Source organism: Geotrypetes seraphini, chromosome 10 (genome assembly GCF_902459505.1).
Source record: "Geotrypetes seraphini chromosome 10, aGeoSer1.1, whole genome shotgun sequence".
Lineage (NCBI taxonomy): Eukaryota > Metazoa > Chordata > Amphibia > Gymnophiona > Dermophiidae > Geotrypetes > Geotrypetes seraphini.
In genome coordinates, this window is record NC_047093.1 from 18,757,077 (window position 1) to 18,776,834 (window position 19,758).

At 45.6% G+C, this 19,758-nt stretch overlaps 1 protein-coding gene across 5 annotated transcripts in view; it reads right to left on the reverse strand.

Annotated features, from left to right (window-relative positions):
* Positions 1–19,758, reverse strand: part of CEP95 (centrosomal protein 95) — a 125,227-nt gene that overhangs the window by 80,616 nt on the left and 24,853 nt on the right. For all 5 annotated transcript variants that reach the window (XM_033962076.1, XM_033962073.1, XM_033962072.1 and 2 more), the window contains 2 exons: positions 17,255–17,368; positions 2,768–2,876 (listed from right to left, as the gene is read on the reverse strand). In XM_033962076.1, coding sequence (XP_033817967.1) covers positions 2,768–2,876; positions 17,255–17,368 — 223 coding nt within the window. The remainder of the gene's footprint in view (positions 1–2,767; positions 2,877–17,254; positions 17,369–19,758) is intronic.

Here is a 19,758-nt window from a genome sequence, read left to right on the forward strand (position 1 = left end):
CTATAAAATACTGAGTGGAGTCGAAAGGGTAGATGTGAATCACTTATTTACTCTTTCAAAAACTACTATGACTAGGGGGCTTGCGAAGATTTGAAACAAACCAGAGAACATATTTCTTCAAACAACGGGTAATTAAACTCTGGAATTTGTTGCCGGAGAACGTGGTGAAATCAGTTAGATTAGCAGGGTTTAAAAAAAGGTTTGGATAATTTCCTATAGGAGAAGTCCATAGGCCATTATTGAGATAGCTTGAGGAAATTCACTGCTTATTCCTAAGATAACCAGCATAAAATCTGTTTTATTTCTTGGAATCTTGCTAAGTACTTGGGACCTGGGATGGCCACTGTTGAAAACGGGATACTGGGCTTGATGGACCTTCAGTCTGTCCCAGTTTGGCAATTCTTATGTTATGTTTAGTGGCCAAAGGGGGCCACGCAAATAGCTGGTCTATCTTTGGCCACTATAAACTTAGCAGGTTAAATTTATAGAAGCCAAAATCCCGTGGATATTCAATGTTGGCCACTAGAAAACAGCCCAGCTTTGAATATCTAGGGCTCAACCCAGCTAACTCCCACGGTCCGAATATCAGCCTCCAATGTATCCAAGATATTAGCGGGGGGGGGGGGGGATATGAGAAATGGCAAGAGGCAGCAATTACAGCCCTGACCAACTTACTGGGTAGATTGGATAGTCCATTTAGGTTGTTATCTGCTGTCGCCTACCATATTTATTAAATTTACTATCTACATATCTTTCACTGCCAGTGACTAGGGGGTTTCCATTTGCTACACAGCAATAGCACTTGCAAGAACTTGTAAGTGATGCCATGTTATAAATTTTAAATTTAGGACACTCATTTAAAATAAAGTGGGGGGGGTGGCAGATACTCTCCCATATGGCAAAGGTCAGGGAGGTCTGTATGCTCACTACCCATTCCTCAAGAAAAAAACCACAGAATATTTATAGAACAGTCTGGAACAGCTTTAGTTAGGAAATTATATGGATGTAAATTTTATTTTTGAAAAAAAATGTTACACCCCCTCGGATTCTTGATTTGACTTCTGTAAATTTTCTTCACATTTCAGATCATTTTTGAATTTTTTAGAGCTAATTAGAAACTTGATTTCATCTTGCACAGCTGGACTCTCAGTATCTCAACTCTTAGCAGAGCTGTGTACTTCCAAAATACAAAGGGGGAGAGAAACAAGCCAAAAGCAAAGGGCTTTAAAGAGCAATAGTCCCACAATCTCCGCACGTTTAAAACCCACACACCTCTGAACTATTTAAAAGCAGTTGCACTTAAGCTACTCTCCTTATAGAAGGCAATCATAGGCACTCAGATCTGAGCTAAGAGCTTCTGGGCAGCAGTTTTATCCTCCCCCTCAAAAAAAAATGTCTTCCCATGGCTTTTGATCCTCCTAGTCTTGCCTGAACTAACTAGCAGTGAATGTGGCTCAGCAGCTTCAGATACCCAGAACTACCAGATAAGACATTCTTGGAAACTGGAGGGAGGAGGTTCAGCATTACATACAATAGTCATTTCCTTTGCTGTACCATCAGAGCTCCCAAAATCTCTCAGGCCAGGATTCTCAAAAAATCACGTAAAAAAGTGACGATCTGCTAACGCAGCCTTTTCGATAGTGAATTGAAAAAAGCGAGACATTTTCAAAAAGATTGCGCATGCAGATGAGGTTAGCAAACAGCAGCAAAGATTTGCTAAATTTGTTTGTGCCCATCGCTGGTGATAGCGATGGGTACATGCGCAGAAAAAAAACACGTAAAAAAAAACAAACACACAACAACAGCAGGAGAGATTCCTACTTTCCCCACTGCTAAGACACACATGCCGCCACTCAGCTACACGCACAAGACACGCCTGACGCTGCTCAGCCATGCACATGCCCCCCAGCAGGAAAGATGTCTACTTTCCACACTGCCAAAACATGCCTGCCGCCACTCAGCCACACGCACCCCGTGCAGTGGGAGAGATGCCCACTCTCCCCACTGCCAAGATACGCCAGCTGCTGCTCAACCACGCACACCCCCCACAGCAAGAGAGATGCCCACTCTCCCCACTGCTAAGAAATGCCTTCCACTGCTCAGCTGTGCACCCCTTGCAGTGGGAGATATGCCATCTCCTTGCTGCCATGACACACCTGCCGCAGCTCAACCACGCGCACCCTCGCAGGAGAGATGCCCACTCTTCCCACTATTAAAACATGCCTGCTGCTGCTCAGCTGCGCACACCCCTCGAAGCGGGAGAGATGCCTATTCTACCCACTGCCAAGACACACCTGCCGCCGCTCAGCCACGTGCACCCCCCACAGCAGGAGAGATGCCCTATCCCTGCTGCCAAGACACGTCTGCCGCAGCTCAGTCGCACGCACCCCCCATAGCAGGAGAGATGCCCATTCTCCCTGCTGCCAAAACACTGCCGCCACTCAGCCGCGTGCACTCCCTGCCTTCAAAATACGCCTGCTACTGCTCAGCCGCGCGCACCCGCCGCTGCCAAAACACACCTGCCACCAATCAGCCGCACGTACCTCCCACTGCCAACACACGCCTGCTACCGCTCAGCCGCACGCACTCTCCCCACTGCCAAGTCACCCCCCTGCCACAGAACACCTCCGCAAGTGTTAGTACTTCAAGGGCAGGCTCCTGTCTGAGGGGCTATACCAAAGTAGATAGTGCAACGCTTGATCTCTGGGCAATATTTAACAAGTAAAACCATGGTCACCAAACTCATTAAATGAAGCTCTCTTCGTACCCAACAACTGACAGTGCTCCTGGATCTGGCACAGATACTTTGGGAGGATAAGGTGACTCTTCCAGCAGTGGTCGCCAAGCTGCACCTTTTGATTGCGACTTCGCATCATCTATTAATAAAAACAAGAACATAATGTACAATAGAAGGTCCCCAAATGTATTAAAATTTAAAACTTCAACGTGGTATCCTTAAGGTTTGTTGTACATGAAGAAATTGTTGTTGCTTTGAGTAGAAAAACTGTTCAAGGGTGGATACTCAAAAGCTCATCGTGCAAGCAAGACTGGTTGTAGCCAATATAGCTTGCACATTAGTTCAGCCTCCGATGCACAAAAGGGTTCTCAGTGACTTTTACTGATAGCGATAGCAGCCATCAATGCATTATAAGGAGCTCATTAGTATTGAAAAGAAGCATTCCATGTAATGCATTCTAAACCATTGGTTACAGGACTCCCCATCCGCTATCTGGTACTAGAGAAATAAATTTCATCTTTTAATGGTTTGGGAATCTATGTTGGCCCATTTCTCTAGAAGCCAGAGTAAGGCCTTTTTGGTTCTCTTATCTGGACACCCTGTCCCCCACGGTAAAGAGTCAAATTATTAATAGACTACAGAAAAGCACAGTTACTTACCGTAACAGTTATCCAGGGACAGGGGGCAGATATTCTCAACATATGAGTGACGTCATCCACAGAGCCCCAATGCGGACAGCTTCATAAGCAGACTTCCTTGAAGAACTTTTAGAAAGTTCGTGACTACCGCACCGCGCATGCGCGAGTGCCTTCCCACCTGATGTAGGGAGCGCATCTCCTCAGTTCAGATAGTTAGCTAAGAAGCCAACCAGGGGAGGTGGGTGGGATGTGAGAATATCTGCCAGCTGTCCCTTGATAACACCTCAGTGTTCTCTCCAGCGCTTTTCAGCCGGGCGCTCCGCCCAGCAAATTTAGATGCCCGCCCAGCTGTCATTTGCCGAATCCTGCTGCTGCCACTGCTTAACGCGCAGCCTGAAGAGCCGCCGAAAGACTCCCGCCGGACTTTAAACAAAACAAAACCCAGCAAGCGACTCGAACCCGGCTTTCCTCCGAAACCGGAAGTTACGTCGGTGGGGGGCGGGGGGTAGGGAAGAGAAGCTGGCATGGACCATTAGAGCCCCAGAGCATGCGGGAGATAGGCTAGCCACGGAGGGAAGCTGCTCTTGCTTACTTCAGGCCTTTCTCGCTGCCGGGTCCTGTCTACTTTCTGTTTCCGCGAAGGCAGGACCTGGCAACGAGAAAGGCCCAAAGTAAGCAAGAGCAGCAAGTTGTAAGCTTCCCTCTGTCTCTGACCTTTGGGAGATAGGTCAGCGACGAAGGGAAACTTGCAACTTGCCTTTGTCTCTAGCGAATCTGCCGAGTGTGAGACGGGGGGGGGAGGGAGGATGAATGGGAGGAGAAATGCTGCTGTACCCAATTAGAGGGGTAGGAGGAAGAGAAATGCTGGTGCTTCTGCTGTACCCAATTGGGGGGGGGGGGGTTAAGAGAAATGCTGATGATGCTGCTGCTGTACCCAATAGGGGGAGGGTGAAGAGAAATGCTGTTTCTGCTGTACCCAATTGGGGGGGGGAAGAGAAATGCTGATGATACTGCTGTACCCAATGGGGGGAGGGGGAAGAGAAATGCTGCTGCAACCAATTGGGGAGAGAGAGGGAAGGAGGGAGAAGGAAGATCAAGAAAAGAAGGAAAGAGATGCAAAGACCATGGGAGGGAGGGAAAGGAGATACCATACCATGGGTTGGAAGAGAGAGAGATGTCAGGGCATATGGGGGGGAAGCAGTTACGGATTAAAGGATAGGCCCAGTAGGCATAGGCCTATGGCCCGAAATGGTCAGGGGGGGCCCGCCAGTGCTGTGCTTTGGGGCCTCACCCTTGCTGGATTTGCTGGCAGCAGCAGCCTCGTTATCATCCCGGGCGCCCCCCCAACCCGATCTGACCCTCCTATCTCTCCCTCCTTCCCTCATCAGTGACGTGCCAGAGGAAATCACGGCAGGAGAAAGCCCTGAAGCAGCCTGCTTAGAGTAGAGCAGTACTGTTTAGAGTCTCGTGATGGGAGGGAGGGAGAGATAGAAGGGTCATGGGGGGGGGGGAGAGTAGCAGTCTGCCCCGGGTGCTCGGCCTGGCGTCATGAACTTCTTCGGCTAGCAACAGCATTCCACAATTTACTGCGGTTGCCAGCTTCAGGCCATCCTGTCTGCTGGGTTCTGCCTACTTTTGTTTCCATGAAGGCAGGACCCGACAGAGAAGAAGGCCCGAAGCTGGCAACAGCAGCGAATTGTGAATGCTGCTGCCTGAAGAAGTTCATGACGCCAGGCCTTGGGTGACAGAAGGAGGAAAGGGAGCAGAGGGTGAGAGACTTTGCACCCAACTGGAGGGAGAAAGAAGATGAGGGAGGGAATGAAACGAGATGCCAGGGATTGGAGGGAAGGGAGGGAGGAAGAGATGCCAGGGCATGGAGGGAAGGAGGAAAGTATACCAGACCAAGGGAAAAGGAAGGAGGAGATGTCAGAGCATGGAGGGGGAGGGAGAGATGGAAGAAAAGGAAAGGAGTGAGATGCCAGAGAATCAGGGAAAGGAAGATACCAGACTGTTGGGTGCGAAGGAAAGAAAGGAGAAGAGAGAGATGCCAGAGCATAGGGGACGGGGTGGTGACAGCCCGGACTCACAAGACTTCACTTCCGACGTCAATTCTGACGTCAGAGAGGAAGTTCTGGGCCAGCCAATTGCTGCCTGGCTGGCCTGGAACTTCCTCTCTGACGTTAGAATTGACATCAGAGGTGAAGTCTTGTGAGTCCGGCGCTTGTACATTCCTGGCCTGGCTCGTGGAAGCAGGGAGAAATAGGCATGGTGGCTTAGGGGGTAGGGAAAGAATTGTGGAAATGGAGAAATTGGCGCGATAGCTTGGGGGGGCAGGGGGAGAGAGAAAGAAAGAGAGACAGAAAGAAAAGGGGAGGGGCAGAAAGAAAAAAAATATTGGATTTATAGTCAGAAGAAGGAAGTGCAAACAGAGACTCATGAAAACACCAGACAAAAAGGTAGGAAAAATGATTTTATTTTCAGTTTAATGATCAAAATGTGTCTGTTTTGAGAATTTATATCTGCTGTCTATATTTTGCACTATGGCCCCCTTTTACTAAACCACAATAACGTTTTTTAGCGCTGGGAGCCTATGAGCATCAAGAGCAGTGCAGGGCATTCAGTGCATCTCATTGCTCTAAAAACCGCTATTGCGATTTAGTAAAAAGGGAGGGGATATATTTTTTCTATTTTTGTATAGTTGTTCCTGAGGTGACATTGCATAGAATCATCTGCCTTGACCTCTTTGAAAACCTGCGTAATATAAATGATAATTAACATTTTCTCTGCGTACAGTGTGCTTTGTGTTTTTTTTTTATTTTATTGTTGGTAGAGCATTTTGACTTGGTCATTTTAAAAGTAGCTCGCAAGCCCAAGTGTGGGCACCCCTGCTGTAGAGCCATTTCTTGTATGATTGGATGAGCTATATTTATCTCTTTTTTTAGTTGTTTAAATTCATGCAGAAATAAATGGCTAGATTGAACCTAATGACTTTATTAACGCCTTTCCCTTTTTTTAACCTCTATACCATTTGAAAGAGGGCAAATACTTCTAAAAATTAGTAAAAATATTCTGGCACAAGTGTCAAACCTTAAAAAAGGACGTCATATTGAGCATTGGAAAATAATAATAATAAACTAATAAAAATAGTACACATTTAGGGCTCCTTTTACTAAGTTACGATAGTGGTTTTAGCGTGCACTTAGCGCGCGGAGGAATTACCACGTGCGCTAGATGCTAACGCCAGCATTGAGCTGGCATTAGTTTTCCCACATAGCGCAGGGGTTTGCGCGCACTAAAAATGCTAGCGCACCTTAGTAAAAGAGGGGGTTAATTTTCCCCACCATCAAATTTCACCATCCCGCCCCACTTGGCTACTTTTTCATGCCACCCGGCTGGAAAAAATTTCTGGGGAGAACACTGCACCTGTTATGGCAAGTAACTGTGTTTTATCCCAGGACAAGCAGGCAGCATATTCTCAACATAAGCTAACTAGAATGGGATGGTGGGAGTGTTGGCAGTTCAGGAGAATAAATTTTGTAATACTGCCTGGCCAAAGTGGCCATCCTGTCTGGAAAAAGAATCCAGACAATAATGAGAGGTGAAAGCCGGCACCAAGACCACTGGATCTGGTACAATTGGTGTGGCTATGGACTCCGAGGAAGATGACCTTGAGGAAGATTGTTGCCTCGATTTTGAGACATGTTTCCTGGGTAGCCTCGTACCCACTGGTTCTAAGGGTGGCATGTCCGGAGGGGTTGGCTTAGCTATCTTCCCTGATGAAGACACTGAGGATAACTGTGTCTCGAGAGAAGATTTAGCTGATTTCCCCGAAGACTTCCCCATCGAGCACTGATTGGCTCAGGTACTGACAGGAAATTCAGGGAAATCGCACAAGCCCGACCTTCAAAACTCCTCAGGAGTCCAATGGACCCCACCCAAATAAAACATTCTCCAGGGATGCAGTGGCGTACCTAGCATATGTGACACCCGGGGCCCATCCTTTTTTGACACCCCCTCCCCATCTATATGAAAAATATGATTTTTAGTAACAATCCACATATTGCACAACAAGAATGTACCTAGGAAAAGGCAGCATCTTAAACATTGCAGTGAGCACTAGAACACCAACACATACATTGTAAAACTAAACAAGCCATATCCTGCAGTCAGTTGATCCTGCAGTCAATGCCAACTGAAAACTATGTTCTTTTTATACACACAGAACAGAGATACACCCTTGCCCAATATGGAATAATCACAAGCTAAAAATAGAAATATGTAGACAAAAGTTAAACTGAACCGCCAAGAAACCAGACCCTGGATACAATGCAACACCACAAAAACAGTAACACATGTCCTCTAATACAGTGCAAAATATAAAGACAGTAGATGTAAATTTGAAAAAAACTGATACATAACAATCACCACTTTACAAATTAACAAATAAAAATAAAACAAATAATGAGAAATAAAAAAATACCATTTTATTGGACTAATCCACGTAAGCTCAGTCCCCATCCCCGCAAACCATCTAATTGTTTTGTATTGAACTTATTATATTAAAGTATAAAAAGAAATAATATTCTGTACAATTGTCAATTTATAAATCAGCGTCTTCTCCCCACTCTCTCTTCCCCATTTCCCTTCAGCGTCCTCAGCCCACTCTCTCTCCACTTTCCTTCAGGGCACGCACATAAAAACAAGCAAGTAATTTTATATCATTTTCATTCTATTCATTCATAGAAATTAAAGTCTAAATAATGCCAGTCACATAACAAAACATGATTTTACAAAAATAATTCCCTGCACAGTCAAGCCCGCAAGGATTACTAGATGTTTTTCAGCAGCTTCCCTCCCTCCCCCTTAGCTTTGTGGCCAAGTCAAAATGATCTACCAACAATAAAATTTTAAAAACACAAAGCACAATGTATGCAGAGAAAATGTTAATTATCATTTATATTCCGCGGGTTTTCAAAGAGTCAAGGCAGATGACTTTATGCAATGTCACCTCAGTAACAACTATACAAAAATAGACAAATATACCCCCTCCCTTTTTATTAAATCGTGATAGTGGTTTTTAGCACAGGGAGCTGCACTGAATGCCCCACGCTGCTCTCGACGCTCATAGGCTCCCTGTGCTAAAAACCACTATTGCGGTTTAGTAAAAGGAGGCCATAGTGCAAAATTAGACAGCATATATAAATTCTCAAAAAGGACACATTTATCAATTGTATTTTATTATTATGTACACTTTATGTAAAATTTGAAAATAAAAATATAATGGAAAAAAAAAAAAAAAAAAGGACACATTTTGATCACTAAATTGAAAATAAAATCATTTTTCCTACGTTGGTAATTTCATCAGTCTCTGGTTGCACTTTATTCTTCTGACTGTGCATCCAATATTTCTTCCCTTCTTTCAGCCTCCTGTATGCTTCCTCTCCTCCAGATCTCATTCCCTCCCCAAACTTTTTCTTTGTTTCACCCTGCCCCCTTCTTTCTTTTTCTCTCTCTTCATATCCCTTTTCTTTCTGTATATCTTTCTCTCTCTCTCCGTGCCCCATTTCTTTCTTTCTTTCACCCTGTCCCCTTCTTTCTTTCTCTCTCCATGCCCTCTTTTGTTCTATATGTCTGTCTTTCTCTCTCTCTCTCCGTGCCCCATTTTTCTTTGTTTCACCCTGCCCCCTTTCTTTCTTTCTGGCTCCCTGTCCCCCCCTTTCTTTCTTTCTCCCTGCCCTCCCCTCCCCCATGCCACCACCATTGGGAAAATGCTGCCACCGCTGCTGGGGAATAGGCTGCCACTGCTGCCATCGGGAACAGACCAGCGCCGAGTTCGCCCTGCTTCTCTTCCCCGCGGGGCCGACCAATTCTCGCCGCCCGACGTCAATTCTAACTTCGGAGAGGACGTTCTGGGCCAGCCAGGCAGCGATTGGCTGGCCCAGAACGTCCTCTCCGATGTCAGAATTGACACGGGCGGCGAGAGTTGGTCGGCCCCACAGGGAAAAGCAGGGAGAACTCGGTGCCGGCCTGTTCCCGATGGCGGCGGTGGCACTCAAGTGGCTAAAGAGCCGCAGTTTGCCGGCCTAGAGAGAACACTGGAGGGTGGCCAGCTTTGCACCCCCTTGGGGCATAAACCCGGGGTGGACCGCCCCCCCCCCACCTTGGTATGCCACTGTCTGTACCTCACTCCCTCCCTATGACCAAAAATTCTCCTTTCTTGCAGTCCCCGTGTACACAACCATCTCTTTCCCTCCCTTCCTCTCTCCCAACTCCATGCCTTCTGTGTCCAAAAATGCACTCCCTCCCCCACCTCTTTCCCTCCCTTCCTCCATCCTCTCTCCCAAGTTCATGCCTTGTGTCCAAAAATGCACTCCCTGCCCCCTTTTGTGTTCCGTGTTTGCCTCCTAGCCCTCATCTTAGCAACTTTCTCAGCCAAATACAACTCGAGCCGCGAGGCTCGTCTTCTGTTCCTTCCTGCACTGCCGCGCACACATAGCCGACCAGAAGTCTTCCCCGATTTCAGCGCTGACATCGGAGGGAGGCTTAAGTAAAGCCTGCCCTCCAACGTCAGTGCTGACATCGGGGAAGACTTCCGGTTGGCTCTGTGTGCGCGGCTGGGCAGGTAGGAACAGAAGACGAGCCTCGCGGCTCGAGTTGTATTTAACCCCGCAGGTGCCCCGTCATCCCCATTCAGCTCTGTCTTGTGCACCCCCTTGGGGCGTGCACCCGGGGCGGACCGCCCTCCCCGCCCCCCCTAGGTACGCCACTGAGGGTATGGATTGCTTGGGGTGAATCTTTATGACCTTAACTATAAGACGCTTTTACATAGAATTTGGAGGGACTTAAATGGGAGAGGATGAGCTTTTTGTGGCTAGATGTATTGAGATATATCCTAATTGTCATTCTTATTCCAGATGCTACTGATATGGGTAGAGAGATTGGTTTTGGATTGTTTACAATGAAAACTTTTTTATTTTCTTTTTGGGGGGGGGCTCATAGGCGACCTATCATGGGGCGGCAGATACTCTTTTTGAGTAAAAGAGAGGGGGGCCTGGCTGTTCTCAAACTGGTTAAGTACTATCAAACAGCTCAGCTGAGGGCAATTTTTGAATGTCAGGCACAGAAGTGTAAACAATGAGTGGAAATCGAGCAATCCGTGGTGGATGCCCCAATATTAACAGCAGGATAGAAGGTCAGGATAAATTGGCTTTGATCGATACAGGGGCTGGAATCAGTTTTACAAATAGAGCTTTCTACTGTAGACCAGAGAAATATGGAAATGTATGGGATTCAAGGTATAAATGACAGCTTCAAAGTGTGTGGTTATCCCAGTTAAATGGGGTATCTCTGTGCAAAGGGAACATAACGACATCTTTCAAACCACTGTCAGCACTATAGTGAGCAGACAAAAAATAATTGGAATTGATGTCCTCAACCAGTTAAAACTGGTTGAGATCTGGCTAATCTTACATTCTAGAACAAACAGAGAGTACTTGCCTTATATGAAAACAACAAACCAAAATAAAAGCATAAGGCAAGAGAGATGTCCCAATCAACCAAAATGTAACCTTTATTATGTAAAAAGTCCCAACAAGGAATAAGTTTTGGCATAAACGATGCCTTCATCAGGGGACACTGAGTCAGTATTTCTCATAGGGAGTGTGATGAGCGTTAGTGATGCTTGTGGCTGGAAAAGGGAAAATTATGTCCTATCTGTTAATTTTCTTTCCTTTAGTCACAGCAGATAAATCCAGAGATTAGTGGGATAACAGCCATCAATCAGCAGGTGGAGATAGAGCGCACTGAGTTGTTCTCAGGGTATATCTTGGATGCACAACCTCCTGGTCAACCAGTATAAGTTCTCTCAAAGCAGCTGAAACAACGCACAGAAAACGAATGAAACCTATGAGACATAACGAACATATATAACTTCTGTCCGTACATGCACTACCCAAATCACTGATGCTCTCAAACTGAGAATGCAATTCCAGCCCACAAGGCATGTCCAAACCATGCCTGCGAGCGCCAAATCCCGCAACAGAGTGGGGCTCTGGATTCATCTGCTGTGACCAAAAGAAAGAAAATTAACAGGTAGGACATTATTTTCCCTTCCTTATCATCAGCAGCAGATGAATCCAAAGACTAGTGGGATGTACCAAAGCAATCCAAACATAGGGAGGGAAAGAACCCAGGGAATGTGCAATTCCATGTCCCCCCCAATCCTGCCCTGCAGCACACATCCAAGGAGATACGAAACTACAAAGAGGATGTATCCCACGCTCATCAGAGGCTAACCCCCCATAGCCTCTGTGAGCAGGAGTAATCATCGCCGGAGAGCACCATGCTACGGATATCACCGCTCCCGTGCCCCTTCACAGAACATAAGAGGGCAATGTAGCGTCCTACCGTGACCACAATGCCCCAGATAACCTCCTGTGGAATGAAACCATGGTGTCTAGTAATGGTTTTTAGCTGACAGCCAAACCGCCGCAAGGTGTTAGGGCAGCAAGCCAGTAACACAAGTGAAGACTCCCCATCCAACTGAAGCCTTCCCAAGTCCACAGGGCTCCCATAGGAGGCAAACTGTTGACCAAAGTCGGGAAGAATGCCAGGAGGAGACGAGGAGACGAAGGTTTCCCCCCCCCCCCCCGGAATCCCCAGGAGATACAGTGACAACCTCAGAAGCTGAGGTAGTTGATCCAACATACCGTCCACTCCTCCATAGGGAATCCAAGAAGGAGTGGCAGGAATGAACTCACAACTGAGGCCTGAATCACAGGAAAATATCTGAGACTGGAGCCACAGGAAAATCTCCCAACCGAGGCCCGACCACACGAACATCTCAGAACCGAGGCCCGAGCCACAGGAAAGCACATTCAACTGAGGCCTGAGCCACAGGAAAGCACATTCAACTGAGGCCTGAGCCATAGGAAAGCACAATCCATGGAGGCCTGAGCCACAGGAAAGCCCTATCCAAGGCGGCCTGAGCCACAGGAAAGTACTCTCCACTGAGGCCTGAGTCACAGGAACATTCACAACTGAGGCCTAAGCCCCAGGAACATTTCTCCTCCAAGACTTAAGCCCCCCTGAAATAATCCTTTACAAAGGCCTAAGCCCCAAGAACACCCCTCATCCGAGGCCCAAGCCCCAGAAACACACCTCGCCTGAGGCCCAAGCCCCAGAAACACACCTCGCCTGAGGCCCAAGCCCCAGAAACACACCTCGCCTGAGGCCCAAGCCCCAGAAACACACCTCGCCTGAGGCCCAAGCCCCAGAAACACACCTCAGCCTGAGGCCCAAGCCCCAGAAACACACCTTGCCTGAGGCCCAAGCCCAAGAAACACACCTTGCCTGAGGCCCAAAGCACAGAAACACCCTTCGTCTGAGGCCTAAGCCACAGGAATACTTCTTCTCTGAGGCCCAAGCCCCACTTATGTCTTTTAAGAACCCTCCCAATTGAAGTTTTTTTTGAAGGGAAGGGAGTGATATTGCAGAGTTTCAAATGATCCCAATTTACTGGTCTGATTTAAAAATGTAGACAAGCTACTAAATTTATTTTTGTTAATTTTTAATCCTTCTAATTTTCCATTCCCAATGGTATATGAATTGTTTCTCCCCACAAATGTGAACTGATCAAAAGTTTGAATGTAGTAATATTTGAATGAGTATTCTACTTTTTTTTATATTGTAAATTGGGAAAACTTTTGTTTGTTCAATAAGTTTATTTTGTTGAAACTATGATAAATGAATAAATAAAATAATAAAAACCTGGGGTGAGCTAGCTCCCGATTCCAGAGCCTCGATCTGTCCTGCATGTTGTCCAGGGGGCTTACTGCCTCGCAGAGAACCACCCAGAAGCAGATGTTCTCCAACCGTCTACAATCTCCCGCTGCAAGGATGTCCCCGCAGGGAACCTCCACAGCACGAGGGCCGACCCGCGAGGGAAATACCAAAAACATTACTAAAACTAACCAAAGAAAACACGAGTAGAAGAAATAAGCTCCTACAGACTTGGCATGTAGAAAGCAAGCCTGGAATCTACTGGGCATGCTTCAGGAAATGCTAGGAGAGGGAGGAGTTATGGCTTGAATCATCTGAAGCTTTCTACAGTAGTGCTGCCCGATTCACGATTTGAATTGATTCGAATTGATTCGTTTGTAGAAAAAAAAATCGGCTTCCCGATTCGGTGACCAATCCTCCTCCTGCCTTCAGGAGCGGCAGCGCTCCTCCTGCTTTAGAATACCTGAAGGCAGGAGGAGGGTTGGTCACCGAATCGGGAGGCCGAGAGGGGGAGGGCCTGGAGCTGATAGTGGATCTCCGGTTTTACCTTAGCCTCTGATCCAAGTTGAAGCCACACAGGTGGAGCGCTGCATTGCGGGCACAGATTCGCCTTAGTGTAATAGGACAAAGGGGAGCCAGGAAATAGCTCTGGAGAATCAGAACCTGGGATCTCCTCAGGAGACCAGTAACGGATTCCCCCGGAACTGGGCAGCACAGAAACTCCTTTCCCTGGCCCTGTTACAGTGCTACTCCTTCCATCTTGCAGCCTGGCTCCCTTCCTCTGCTACTGCACTTCCTCGGTCACTTCTTCATTTTGCACCCAGAGCTACCCGCAGCAACCTCCGTATTCTACTGTAAAAAGACTGCAAACTTCCCCCTCTGCCGCATCCGGCCAATACGGAGGGAGAGGGAGGCAGGGCGAAGTGGCAGGAAGAATCCTCCAGAGGGTGACTCGTTGGTCTGTTGCTTACTATTGAACCACGAGTGATTGGTGGAGGGAGGACTCAGCTGGCTCGGGATAGGCGGAGAAGTGGCAGCGGTGATTAAGGATGATCTTTGTGGGGTGGTCTGGGTTTCTTTTTGGTTTTCTGGTCTAGCGGTGTTTTGCCATGTTTTGGTTTGTTTCGGTGGGGGGGGGGGGGAGTTCCAGTAATCTATTGTTTTTGGACCTGTGTTTCTAGCTGTTTCAATAGGAAATAATTTCTTAGTCTGCCCCTTATTTTTTTTAAGTATTAAAGTGGCTTAAGCCAGATCTTTATTTTTGAGGGGCCTTAAGCCCACAGTAGGTGGACTCAAAATTGGGCTTTGGCTTCTTCCCTGATCTCTGTACCCTCCTACCCTCCCTCCCCCCAGTGACCTCAACAGCTGAAGAGGTTCTCCTCCTGGGGCCAACAGCCAGAGGCTCCCCAAAGCTAGCAGTTGGCATCACTTTCCATGGGCTGTCGCCATAACTCTCCTCCTCTACCACACACACCTTGTATGGTCAGTTTTTGTGCATGCGTGAAAGTCAAGCATGCTGGGGAGTGGGTGGTGCATGATGGTCCTTGAAAAATAAATGCCAGTGCCACCAACCATGAGTATTGAGAAGGCACCAAAGTAGTACTTCTGCTGGCAGGGCAGGGCTTTAGCACCAGGAAGCAACAGCATTGTTTTGAATACTACATAAGAATCTAGGCAGCACACACATCAGGTTCACTATTCCCTCTCACCAAAGCACTGTAAATATTTTAGTGAGCAGTACAACATCAATATACCTATTGCACGGGTGTTAAACTCAGGCCCACTGGGTAATTAAATTTGCCCCGCGAGAAAATACCCTGTTCCCTCCATCTCATTGTCCACCATCTCTCTCCTGGCTTCCCGGTCTCACCTTCAAAGCAGCCTGCAGAGGACTGCTGGTCGGCTGTAGCGATCCTAGCAGTCTGCCGTAGCCTCCGCAGCACATTCCCTCTGCCACAGTCACATAAGTCACAGAAGTTGGATACAAGGGATGGTGTGGAGGGGGAATGCAGATACTGGATAGGAGAGTAGTTGGGAAGAGAAAGGGAGAGATGGTGGATCCTGGGTTGGTGGGGAAGGAGGGAGAGATTCTGGATGAAAGGGTAGTCGAGAAAAGGAGAGAATGGATCTGGGGATGGTGGTGTCCATTGCTGCAGCTTCAGGGATGGAGATGAAAAAAGGAAAGATGCCAGACCTCCGGGGAAGGGAAGGACAGAGAAGAAAGATGGATGGTTAGCACGGAGAAAGAAGGAAACGACAAATGAACAGCAGACCCTGGCAAGTGAATTATCAGAAGACAACCAGAGCCTGGAAACAACATGATTTGAATAATGACCAGCAACAAAAGGTAGAAAAAATCATTTTATTTTCAGTTTTGTGATTACAATATGTCAGATTTGACATGTGTATCCTGCCAGAACTGGTGTTAGACCATGAACGTGAGCTAGGATTTAACAGAGAGAGGAAAAGTATTTTTTGTTTATTTTGTTAAACCACAGCTCCAGTGAGGGTAGGAGAGGGCAAAGGGGGGTGAAAAGGCTATAAAAGGGTGAAGAGGCTATAAAATAAACCCCACCAGGATATTTGGGAAAAAAAACAAAAACAAAAAAACACCCAATTGGGCAGGAAAATCGAATCGAAAAATCGATTCAATAGGCTGAATCGAATTGAATTTTTTTTTCCTGAATCAGGCAGCACTATTCTACAGTGCCTGGCGGTCAGAGATGCATAAAACTCACTGTTCCCGGAATAAAGTGGGATTGTACAAGAATTAACATTTTAGCTTCCTCACGAGTAGGATGCTTAAGCTACAATCTGCTTGTAACTAAATAAATCCATAGTAAGAAACAAATTGACAAATTATTATATATATGTAAATTAAAATTCATAAATTATTAGCCTAAAATCAATATTTAGATTTATAACACCACTTATATAAGATTATTCTAATATATCTATCAGTGAAAGCCTGTAAAACTCAGATGGAAAATATTTTTTATTCCCTATCACAAGTGCCTTAACATTTCCTTCCACTACAGTCAACTAAAGCAGAGTTTAAAACTTTATTTTTTAGCCAAAACTAAAACCCACTCCCTCTCTCCTTTCTTCTGGGTTGATGGAAATCATGCATTGGACTACAAAACTGGCTGGGTCTAAATGATACAGTACTATTTAACCAAGTTTCCTTGAGGCAAAATAAATCCAGATTCAGTTCCATAAATACATTAGTCACCACTGGCAACTTACTGCACAATGAGCATATGTTAACTATAGCCATAGAAAGCTGAATCATCACACATTTTGTCCACAAAGTCACTAGGAATCATGAAGTTCACAGACAATGCAATCATCTCTTTAAAACTGGATTAGAAAGGCCATAATGACCAAATCCAGATATCACTAGGAAGTTATTACATAGTCTCAAGATACACTATTTATAATGACCAAGAAAATCAATTGAATATCAGCCACAGAAAGTAAAAAGAAAATCTGGGTTATTGTCTAACAGAGAAAAAAAGACTGAAAAAATATATAAAAAAAGCTTCTTCTCAATCATCCCTGCTTAAGGTGAGAAAGACCTCAGAGAGCTAACCATGCTCTATAAATGTACTCAAAAGAGCTTAGATGTTTCTCCATCATAGGTCTAAAAAGAAAGCAAAACAAAAATCAAAATGATTATGGAGGTTTTGGGTTTAAAAAAAAAAAAAAAAAAAGATCTCTCTATACTGCAAATTTAAAATACTAATCTGTTCCATTCTTAACACCAATTTTATTGAAAAAAGATTCATCTCTGTTATTTCAGAGACAGTTTAATTCCTTACCCAGGGACGCTAGTTCCAGTCACAGCTTCTCACTTTCATCATGAGCCGAGTGAAAGGGAAAGGGGCAAAGGTATCCCAGGTCAAATCACTACCTGCTGTACCATATGACGTAATTATGGGCATAGTGACAATGACCAAGGTGTCATCTGAGCAATTACTGTATCACAGATAAACTATAATCAGCTATCTGCTTAGAGGACAATAAGCTAAGAGACCCCTATTGGGAAGAGAAATGAGATCTTCCTCTTCCTCTGGAATCAGTCCAGGTCCCCACTCACCTCCAGTTCGTGAAGAGGCTTCGCTTATTTGTTCGGTGAGATATTCCAGAAGCCCATCAAAAATTTCAAGAAGATTCTTAATAGATTCCTTATGTCCTTTCACAATGTTCTCCCCTTAAAAACAAAGGCATTGCCATGTGTTACTTTATTTGCTATACTGTCCATCAAACAAAGCTCAAAGTGATTCTGAAATAGAGGATGAATGAACTTTGGTTTCGGCACCAAAACTGCCTGTGCATTTTCAGCAGAAACCTGAAACTACAGCCTTACACCCACAAGCCAGCCCCCCACCCCAACAGGACACCCATCACCCCGCCCTCCTTCCCCTTCCTGTAACCATAAGCCTACCTTGTAAAGGTCCTAGTGGGGTCTTCAGAGTAGGAACATTCTAAATTGCTCCTGCTTCCTTCTGCCACGCTAAAAAAAAAAAAAAAAAAATGGCAAACAAGACTGCTATGAGAGGTTTCAGCCACATTTTTGGGATTGGGAATGGCCTGACCAGCAGTAGTGATTTGTTTCTGCTCAGACAATTCCTAGTTCCAAAATGGGAGCTGCGACCTCCCACGGCAGTCTTGCAAGGCTGCTGCAGGAAGTTGCAACCGCAAGTAGAGTGAATGGGGGCAGGAGCAACTCAGGATGTTCCTGCCCCCAAAACACTACTAAATCACCAGGGCCTTTACAATGGAGGATGGTGTGATGGGTGGCCTGAGAGGGGTGGAATGTGGTGTTTTGTTGTTGGTTTTTTTTTGGGGGGAGCGCTATGTGTGCAGAATAGAGTCCAGTTCTGATTCCAGCTGAACTCTATTCTGAGACAAAAATAAATGTTTACCTGAAGCACCGATTACTCTCTCCTGCAAATAAACCCAGATCTGCAAAATCATTGAGGGAGAAAGGGGCAAGCATAGATGACACCAGGTATTTAAAGGGTAAACAAGTAGCAAAATTATTTGTACACAGAGGGGTAAATTCTCTATTACTGCGTTTAACTTAGGCGTGCTTTGGACGTCCGATGTAAGTGAATAATTACAGGAGTTAAGGGTCTTAATTAATGTTAATTGGGAAATTAACGACATATAGACGTCCCTATGAGGTAGTTGACGGACTGACGTCTATAGAAAGCATAGTCCCGTCTCCAGCTCTGGACGTGGGCGTTCCATGGGCGTTCCATGGGCGTGCCAAATGGGGACACTAGATGAGCGCTACCTGAGCGAGCAACTGCGTCTAAATATCGTGTATTATGTAGACGTAAGAAACCCTGGTCTAACTTGGATTTCAATGCCGTTTCAACTATCGTAATTGCGGCTCTTTGTTAGACGCGAGGCAGACGTCCGCTGTGTTTTTTCATCAATAATTCCAATAGTGAGTTTGAATAGGTAATTTTCATCTTTTCTCTGTCCTAATAAATATAATGACACCATAACAATGGAACACATTATATTGCATGGATAACAAACCACATTTCTGCCCAAACAATAATATAATTTACACATGGCTTTTACAACCCCCTTTTTTTTCTCAACAAACAGCACTACAATCGGCTCTCTTTTGAAAGCAAAGAAAAAACAGCACACATTATCTGCACTTAAAAAGAGTATAAACAGATACACACCTTAACATTCAAGCTTCCCTCATTGCAAAATGGAGGTCTTCAGTTGCACAAAACTGACCTCATTGTGACCTCATCAATCTGCACCTTCAAAGTAGTATGCCACAATTATAAGATGTGCTGGGTGTAGAACTCACAACCTCTGGATGTTAGGAGCACAGGCTGGCGCCTAACACATAGAGATACAGCTGCTTCTACTTAGGTCCATCTCACCACCCTTCCATATCATACTTGACTGAGCTGTCTATGCTCATTAGCGATCATATCAGGATGAACTCAAATAAGTTTAAGCAAAGGAATGCCTAAAGATTTGGAAGGTTTTCAAGTAGAAAACAAATATCAACTATGTATTAAAGAATTGCAGCACAAATGACGCTGATCGGTAAGGGCAAAAAAAACACCACTTTTCCGGTATGATGTCTAAACGGAACAGATAACTTACAGTCATATATGCATTAGTACAGTGCTTAGAATGAAGATTAGCGTGTGAGAAAAATGGAGCTTCACCTCACATGCATTCAAGCACACTTGGGAATATGGGTTTGGGGCTCAGTGAAAGCAGCGCTTTTAACCATTGAGCTACCACTCTTTTGTCTCAGCCTACTATGACATTATAGCTAAACTCCTTTTCCCTTAGCACTTCACTAAGATATGATATGACAAGGGAGCCAGAGGCATTGGAGCTGTAGCTCAGTGAGGAAAGGCACTCTCTACCAATCTTCTGGGCTTTGAGGGTTCAAATCCCAGCCTGTATTTTACTTGTGGCATATCTACCTTCCAGGTGCACTTTGATGATGCTTTCCACTTCTTATAGGAGTTGAATATAACATTACTGTACAACTTTGCTGTGTAGCAGAAAATTAAACTTTTCCCCCTTCCATGCTAAGAATTTGAGTTC